General features: G+C 39.3%; 1 protein-coding gene across 1 annotated transcript in view; it reads right to left on the bottom strand.

Annotated features, from left to right (window-relative positions):
* Positions 1-322: 322 nt before the first annotated feature.
* Positions 323-9,887, bottom strand: part of Smp_126720 (hypothetical protein) — a gene marked incomplete at its 5' end in the record, with an annotated part of 34,904 nt that continues 25,339 nt past the window's right edge. Inside the window, 4 exons of the mRNA XM_018794033.1 lie at positions 323-605; positions 1,001-1,231; positions 2,926-3,071; positions 3,110-3,232. Coding sequence (XP_018648486.1) covers positions 393-605; positions 1,001-1,231; positions 2,926-3,071; positions 3,110-3,232 — 713 coding nt within the window. The 3' untranslated portion in view covers positions 323-392. The remainder of the gene's footprint in view (positions 606-1,000; positions 1,232-2,925; positions 3,072-3,109; positions 3,233-9,887) is intronic.

Here is a 9,887-nt window from a genome sequence, read left to right as displayed (position 1 = left end):
GGTAATCATTGGCAAGTGAACTGCACGCAACAGTCTAGTCATAACACTATAAGTTTACTAAGTAGCATCTGATATTATATAACAAGTTATACAACATATTCAGAGATTAGTGATTGTACTAAGCAGCGCAACTGTAAATGGATGTTGTCTTGCTAAAAAAGCGAGATATTATTCTGCACTCAAGAACATATTTTCATACAACAGTACAATAAGTCACAAATGATTTTTACAGATCCTCCAAACTTGTCACAGGTTTTTTAGAGATGTTTTTGACAAAATTACTATCGAATCCCATTGTAACCTAAGACGCAAAAAGCACCGTTTTGATTGCATTACTTAAATGCTTGTAATTTGTACAGAAATATACATTCAAAAGGTTACAAAATAAAGTTTTAGTTCTCTTTCTCTCCTTCATTTGTATCCAAGTCAACGTTAACATTGGAATCTGTTATCGGGATTGACGAAAAATGACTGTCGTTTACAGCTTCATCACTATTTTCAAAGCCAAGGATTTCCCCAGTTTGTGCCATACTTGCTAACAGATCACTAGACATATATTTCTCAAGGATTTCACGTTTGCGCTGGGCTACTAGTGCCGCTTCAATCTGAAAACACAAATACGTAATAATCATAAGGGTAATTAAAGAATTTAAAGAGAGCGTGATTGTGTTTTATCTGGCCTGTAATCAATGGTAGACTAGATACCATTTGATAAAAAATATGAAACACGGATTATCGAATTGTATGCATTATAATGTGCTGAGATTATTGGTGGTTTTACGATAAGATTATTGATAAATGCATATTATCTCAAAGCTACCTACAATGTTTCAACATACAGTCGGGTCTAGATCGCATTGCACGCACAATGTGTGGCGCACTGGATGTTTATAAAATACATTATAAATGATTTAGACTACTACATTACAGCATCGGCGTCTGTCGTAAAGTTAAAGGAAATAACGAACTATTTTCAAAAAAATTTGAATATCAATCTCACCTGCTCTTGTGAGTAGATTGGAACATGGGCAACGAATGCTCGCTTAACTGTAGTGCTTAAAGAACTCATCGATTTTGTGGCCGAACTTCCTGTATGATTATCTAATTCATCTGTATTTTCGTCGTCATTTATTAGTGCTACCAATTGTTCTGCATTAGAAAAGTCAATCGACCCAACTTCATTATTTTCATCAATTGCTTCATAAAGACGCATCAATTCTATATCAGCCGGCTGCGTAAGAAAAACAAAGTTAATCCAGATGTTAAATTATGCGAGAGCAAATAACATTTTAAAGTTGTAATAAAATCAAATACAACTTAGTTTCATTAATACGATGGTGTAGTTTGAACAGAAGATACTGTACATTTAAACAATTACTTAAAAATAGTAATCATTTAGTAAGGAAACAGTTCTAGAGGAACAGTTCATCACATACTGACGTTTTTGAGTACACAAAAACCAAGGTTTTTTATGAACCATTAATAAGATCTTGGTTTTCAGCGTTCACAAACGATGACGACGACAACTGATAGCAATGAAGCAAGTGTAGTCTCCGCATGCTGGTTATTTCAAGAGTTGTATTTTTGAATATAATGTACTTTTTTCTTCTTGTACATTTCGACTAATCCATTTTGCAAACTGAGAAAAAAATGGACTGAAAACAAGATAGATTCTAGTGACATCCGGAAGCACAATACACAAGGCTCAGTCACAACCATCTACAAGGAACAACGATCGTAGCAGAATGAAATGAACTTAATTATTGCGCGATTTCTTTTCAGCTGCTTGAAACCTAGTAACAAATTACTATTTAAAAGGCAAAAGTGTATATACTTTATGTGGGATCAATAAAATATAATAAACGTGGGGAATTAAGGATTTGCTCAAACAGCTGTTTTATTCTAGGTTGAATAAATGAATATTCTAGCGGAAAATGCTGAGAACATGGAAACAGAATCTCTAGAAATGAAAAGATAGTGTCGTGGTTTGTGTAATACACAACCAGTAAGAATTCGAGGAGATAGGGACACACCCCGATCCCTCTTCGTTATCTTAGCCTACATTCCCACCGATTACAATACGGGCAAAGTTAAATACTGTTAGTGGGGATCCAACCGACTAGTATTGCCTCTACTCTAGCATCCAGTGAGACACAAACTCCAAAACCGGATAAACATGCTACAGGATCCTCGAATAAACCCATGTAATACAGCGGTTTCGAATAGATAGGTGGAAGGTGATTTTGTCGTAATTTACTAGTCCTGAATAGAGGTCTCGGATAGAAAACATTTTTCGATTTTAAGACTTCCTAAAGACATACCCAACCCTATCAGTTGTCTGGTCTGCATTAGTGTGAGAACGCTGACGGATGCCAGTCTCGATGGCACACGTGGTCTCAAGAAGGCTGATTTAAAATTTGTATTCGATGGTAGCATTTAACTTCCAATTAGTCAGTGACTTGAGATCGGTTAGAAAGAACAGGATTTGCACCATCGTCGAACTGTTGCATGAGTTGGAAAATAAAAGAATACAGAAAATGGGAATAAAAAGGAATATACAGGCGACGCAATGTAAAGTAAGAACGAATGTTATCAAATAATCGTGAATATAATACTATCCAGTTCCCAAACCACAACATGTGAGGTGGGGTTCGGTTTTGGCGTTTAGAAGCAGAAAGCTAAATTCCTTAAACACCAAGCCACCGCTCTATGAACATCATTTGGTGTGTCTGAAACCTAAGGGACTTAAGATCAAGGTAAAAATTTAAGAAAATGAAAGTATGTGTGTTCATAGAAATATGTTTACAGCAATTATATGAAGAGTTAATTACAGCTAAAAATACAACACATTAAGATAATGAGCCCTTGTGATTAACTGTCATATTATAAATGAATATCGAACACTCATACCCCAAGTATACTTACATTGTCACCAACGTCATATATGTTTCTGGTATCCGCATTATCCTCATCTAGTTCATCAAATTCATCCCCGAGTGGCTTGCATGAATATCCTGGTTGAGAGTCAGATGCTTTACGATATTTCCATTCAGCAATTTTATACGCGATAGCTGGAAAAATCCGAGAATATTAAAAGAAATCTCGATACCTTCTTGTTCATAAACAGCTTCTTGAGGTATAATTACACCATCATCTTCGTCACAGTTACCATAATATGATACGTCAACTAGCTTCATTAACTCGCCTCTAGATTTCCTAGCTACTGGTTGGGCTAGAAATTAAACAGCTAATATTGTAAAAAGAAACAAAGCTTACACAAAAGTTTTAGTTAATACTATAATTATTATGTCTACACAAGAACTTTAGCCTTTGGTTTTAATAACCAAACAGCATACATCGAACCCCGAAATTCAAGATCTTACAATATCTTTACGGAGAGTATAAAATAGTTATCATTAAACACGTCAAAAATTTAAAGATACTGGAACGAGACTTAGATCTAATAGTCTACCGAATATAAGCTAGTCTTTAAACAGAAGACCGATCAAAGTTTGGTGGTAAGTCAATAAAGACGGTAGTATTTTTTGTGTGAGGTGAATAAAGGTTCTCAGATGTTATCAACCAGCATTTTCGAACGTAGTTGCTACATTGATATTGTAGTCAGGCTTGGTTAACGTGATGATCTGGTCGAGCTATATTGGCTATAACTAGTGTTCCTTTAGGTCCTACCATGGTAGGTAGGCCAGTTGGAGAACGGTAAGACTAAAAGCAACAACTTAAGGTCCGATAACGAAATTGTACTCCTAGGTGTAGAAGGGTGTAACAGCGGTAAGGCGGTTCCTCCAGATAACTAGCATCTGCAGCAATTCTGCCTTCTCACAAAGGAAGGCGTTAGGAAATTTTGACCCTACAAATATCACATCTAACCTTATTCCACAGATTTTTACCTCCAGCGGTAAGGCTTACTGAGGTATGGAGCTAGCAAATCGAAAACTTTTTCTACCTAAAATGCAAAATGTTGCTTCAGCGCCTGAATTAATGATAGGGGGTGAAATAGTTGAACACAGAGACCACTTCACTCTTATCAGTCCTGAAGGTCAGGTGCCTGACGAAATCTCGGGACCGGTTCAGAAAGCTCGACTAGCTTCTGACAACTCGCGTCACTTGTGGCGTAGACAAGATATCCATCTTCCAACCAAGAATGAGTTTGCTGCGCACCAGTTCGCTCCGTCCTAATTTATGGGCGTGAAACACAGTCACTAGGAATAGAAGAGTCATATGTTACAGGTATTCGATTACAGGTATCTTCAAGACATTCTTCATGTACTTTTGGATTGCCGAGTAAGCACCCCCTGGGTTAGGACTAGGGTACTAGGGAAAATCGATTTATGGGGTGGTAAGTTCTCATCAACGGAGGTGGTTGAGACATGTGTTACGTATACCCAACCACCACCTACCTCCACGGGCGATGTTCTCTAGTGTAGATGTAGGCTGGTAGAGAGCTAGGGGTGGCCAAACCAAGAGTTGACACAATCTGTCAAGTCATTGACAATTTGACTGAACCATGCTAACACATGTAAACTATCTGGTTGGGGTCCGCGTGATTATTGTAACCAATGGTTAGAGACTTTGATTGATATGGGTCAGAATCTTTCCCAATGGTGGAGGTACATTTTCTCCTGATATTCTTTTAGAATGCTAGTTACGAAATCTTCCTATACCTTTTTTCCATTTCTATAAGTAGTTATATTCTTACTACTAATGATAATGTTGCTACTCTCAGTACTCGGATTCGTCTCGAAATAATTTTATCTTGGTGTGCCAAGGTGGTATGGTAAATTGAGACGATGCAAATGTTAATTTCTACGTTGCGTACGATGATGACCAGCATTTACTGTAACAGTTGCGAAATGATAGACAATTTGACCACCACCCTAACATTCATTATGCAGTGGTATATGAACCGTTCGTTGGCTTTAAAGATACCCAACCCTACCAGAAAGATTATCATAAGACTAGTATTCCACATGAAAAAAGAAAATTATATTACTACGTGGTCTAACGTGATACTAACGTATTATAAACTCATAATTTTGATAAACTATGGAAGGCTTAAATACTGTGTTTAGTGTAAGAAGTGGGTTTTCATGTTGTTGAGAATACTCATCTTAATGAAAAAGCCGTTTCTAAAAAATGTGAACTCAAAGAATCGAATGCTTAATGATAATAGATAAATGTAAGATCCACAAACTTCACCTCGTAACTGCCCTCAAATGCCCTGGTACGGCCGAGGGTGGGGAGGGCTCGCCATTTCGCCCGAAATGCTCTCACATGGCCACGCGTATACAACCTCTGCCAGGGGAGTCCTACTCACTGCCTTCTCAAGGCTGGAGTGTTGTTTACGAAGTTTGGAAGACGAAAAGCAAATGTCCGGCGCTTTAACCGGGTTGGTGGACATGGAGGGTCCACCTAGGATAGTTAGAAAACCCTGATTCCAAACCAATGGTGCACATGGGCTCCAGGATCCTGAAGGAACAAACGACGTATGAACCAATCGTTTGTCACCGACTACCATGGAGTGCATCTCCTGACGCTGCTCCACTGCCTTGTGGATTAGACCTTTGGGTCAAAGGCTCCGGGTGTGGCCCCTTAAGAAAACCACCTGCTTTGGTTTGGGCACCTGGGCAGTATCATAGCCCTCACACAATTAAATGAGATGACACTTTTTGTGTGGCGCATATATATCTGGTGCTCCTTGTATCAATATTTGTGTTCAAAAGAATTTGTAATTGTAATATACCGGGAGTATTTGCAAGACAAATGTCAATAGCTTTGTGCTTGGAAAGTGTATTCATTAATATCAAAGATATAGCAACTGATAGGGCGAAAGACTACTGATATGGCAGTGATAAATAAGTTTAATTTAGTAATCAGCAGTAAAGTGTAGCAGCAAGTTGGTGGTTAAAACACTGGGTTATCAAACAATAAATTACAGGTTAAAAAAACCTATTTCACCTGGTCCGGTTTTCATAGTACGGTGAACTCATTAGTCCTAATATATTTTGGTTCAAAGCCGAATGTATAAACCTGTACACCGTATACGAGTTACACCTCATAGACCAGCTGTGGTAGCACAGTACACTTGATATTTTAACCAATAATTGTATGAATAAAAGTGATATAATTTGACTAAACTCTGTAAGCACCACGTACACTCACTACATTTCCTAATAAATATACGGTAGAAATTCTAGCTGAAAGGTACTAACTTGAGGTTGAAATTAGCCTTAAGTCACAGTAAAAATCGAGGGCAGAGTAAATGTAGTCAACCCTAATTAGCTGTTTTAAAAGGACAGTGATATTTTTTCTCGCTGAGTTAATTTTATTGTTTTGATCGTTAATTACGTAACAAGACTTCTGTTTTCACTTTGACTGAATTTATTTCAGTTAAAGCACTCGCCAAGAGTACCGTTACTTTTGAGTGCATTGGTTCTTTTAGTATTTGTTCGCACTTTTGGATCTAACAATTTAGTTTTTCACTTTTTTCTGGTCAACAGTTTCTCTTCTCTCTAGGTATTTTTCGTGTCTAGTTTCTTTATGAATATCTCTGATGACTGGACAGTGCAAAAAAAGTTATTGCCGATGCCAAGGCTGTCGATACCCTGTAGAGAGTGGCATGCAGTGAGACGAGTGTGAAGGATGTTACCACGAAGTTTGCACAAATCTAACACATGTGGCTTTAAAAATGTTTTAGTAAAAATAGATGTGTGTGGTTTTATCAGCAATCCTGCTCGGACGCAAATAGCTTGCTATCCGAAGCCATTGCAATGGTGAATGCTGCTAAAAGAAGTATTAGCGAACGAGGTCGAGACACATCAAATGGCACTCGCTAGGTCGATACACATATTGATGTGAAGTTACGACAAATAAGCCCAGAGTTGATTGACTTACATGAGCCAACAGAGGAAGAACAGTCTATAAAGACGTCTATTAGAAATAGAAGCTCAAGAAAGGGAGTTTCTTCCGACCCCTGCCCTCCAAATGGTAGCGAGAAGAAAACGCCTATAAAACCTAATCGCAAGACTACGTCTGTTTCTAGCCTGGAAAACAACATGACCGTCCAAATCGTCGATAATCACTCAGAATCGCACAGCGTGTTTGACGTGACTGTGGTTGCTACTTCAAAGACAGTTGATAAATTGGTACAAATCGAGAACACGAAACAATATTTTATTAAAGAAAAGCCAACCCCCACACCCCAAAAAAGCTAAGACATAAAGACTGGTCATTGTGACAGGTCAGTTGCCTTTCATAGAGTCAAGGAGAGTGAAAGCTTAGAACCCAGAACTCGTTTTGAACATGATATTGAGTTGATAAAAGAGCTACTAAAGCAGATAATACCTCAGAATATCCCCGTAGTCACCTTCCTAAATGTTTATAGACTTAGTAGCCAAATGGAATTGAAACAGAATCAAACCAGGCTGCTAAAAGTAGCAGTATAAATCTCCCAACAGAAGGGACTTAATACTACAGAATGGACATGAACTAAATTGGTGAGGAGTTTAAGTCCATAAAGACTTGTTGCTTACGGACCGTATAAAAAGGCGAGCTGAAAAAGAACTAATACTAAACTCAGATTTTGGTCAGGAGGACGTTAAAATTGCAAATGTTCGCGTAGTGACGCTTCGACAAAGAATGGTGCCCAAGCCGCGTTGGGTGCAGCAAAAAGCCCTTTAAATGGTCTTCCAGTCCGTCACACAAACTCCTGGAGCTTACTCAATAAGTGATCAGAGCCAGGTGTGCAGATAAACTCTACCAAGCCGGATATAATTGCAGTCACACAAACTTGGCTGATGCAATCTGTAGACAGTAGGGAACTTGATTTTGAAGGTTTCACGCTAGAAAGAGCCGACAGAATCCAAAAGCGCAAAGGAGGCGTTGCTCTATTCATTAGAAATTCTATCCCATTTGCCATTATTGATAATGTATCTCGTGAGAGTGGGGCGTATGGGTTAGTTAGTTGTCTTTTGGAATGCAGAGAACAAGAGCTACTGATTGGTTCGGTCTACCGCAGTTCAGACTGTGACGTGAGTGAGGTCTTGCTAGACGGTCCCAATAATTGGTCACACAGTAGTCGATGTCTAATTCCAGGAGACTTTAATGCACCCACAATAGACTGGAAGAATCTGAGGACTAGATTGTCAAAACATTCCTTCGAACAGAAGCTATTTGACACGTTTATCGCATGAGCAGCATGTGGAATAAGCAACTAGGTACGACCCGGACTCCGAATCATCCTTACTAGATCTGATATTAACCCTTTATGAAGATGACTTTAAAAACCTCAATTTATTTAAACACATAAACACTGGTACAAGGAGGCACCAAATAGATATGAGCCACATAAATCATTCGATTTGTGTGAGGGCTGGGATACTGCCCTGATCCCCAGACAGAAGCAGGTGGTTTTCTTAAGGGGCCACACCCGGAGCCTTTGACCCAAAGGTCTAATCCACAAGGCAGTGGAGCAGCGTCAGGAGATGCACTCCATGGTAGTCGGTGACAAACGATTGGTTCATACGTCGTTTGTTCCTTCAGGATCCTGGAGCCCATGTGCACCATTGGTTTGGAATCAGGGTTTTCTAACTATCCTAGGTGGACCCTCCATGTCCACCAACCCGGTTAAAGCGCCGGACATTTGCTTTTCGTCTTCTCAACTTCGCAAACTACACCCAAGCCTCGAGAAGGTAGTGAGTAGGACATGCCACTCTTAGGTAAAATTGATCATGCAGTTCTAGTCTTTGATTTCCATATAATTGTCGAAAATGAGCACGCATCTACCCAACCCAGACCTAACGTCTGGAAAGTTAGGTATACGAGATATTATTCACTCGGCATCCGCAGTAGATTGGACAATAGACAGAGTCCCCAATTGAAACAGCTGGGGTTGTATCCAGAAATTTGTACATAAGTTACTGCACCGCACATCCCCTGGACTACACAAAAGGATCCGAGAAACTACCCACCATGGTTCATTAGAGAGGTTCTCACCCTTCATCTCGAGAGGAGAAGAATGTTGGAGAGATTTAGGTTACTGTGCACTAATGAGACAAAACCTCAACATCGAGAAGCCCAATATATTTGTGACCATCAAAAAACCCGATGTCTTTGGTTTGTTAAATGAGCTTGATATAGGCTAATTCATGGGACCGATGAAATGCACCCTAGATTACTAGAGGAATTGGCTAATCCTCTCGCAAATCCCCCACGCATATGTTTTAACTTATCTGTAGTTCAAGGTAGATCACCAAAAGACTGGAATAATGCTACAGTAAGTCCTATCTTCAAAACAGGTACGAGACACAAACCTGAGAATGGTCGACTCGTAAGCCTGACAAGAGTAGTTGTTAAGGTTTTAAAAAATTTCACTCGGAAGTCGTTAAAGTATTTCGACGAAAACCGGATTCTTTCTGAGAAACAGCGTGGTTGTAAAACAGGTTATTAGTAGCCCCTGAAAGTTGGTGCACTCTTAAAGGTCAAACTTTATCCGGAGAAGTAGCTTACATTGACTTCAGCAAAGCTTCCGATATAGTTCCTCACAACCGGTTGTTATATAAATTTTGCAGTTGCTGATAAATAGTTCCAAGTTCGTTATGATGCATGATGATCATTGAGGTACAAATGCATACACGGTGAATAACATTGAGCTACCTGTTGTCTAGACGCAGTGACTTAGTAGTCATCGTTGGCCAAGACTTACAGACTATTGCACACTGCCATGCGATAGCCGCCATAGGTTTTAGGACCCTATGGTCAACACGTAGGGCCTTTAGCCATGTCGAAGCTAAGACTTTTTTGACTTTGTATACAGTATTCGTTTGTCCTAAACTTGAGTGCTGCACACAAGCGACTAGCCCCTGCTTGAA

Source organism: Schistosoma mansoni, chromosome 1, assembly GCF_000237925.1.
Source record: "Schistosoma mansoni strain Puerto Rico chromosome 1, complete genome".
Taxonomy (NCBI): Eukaryota; Metazoa; Platyhelminthes; class Trematoda; order Strigeidida; family Schistosomatidae; genus Schistosoma; species Schistosoma mansoni.
Note: the sequence above shows the minus strand (reverse complement) of the source record. Positions and strands in the feature narration are given on the sequence as shown.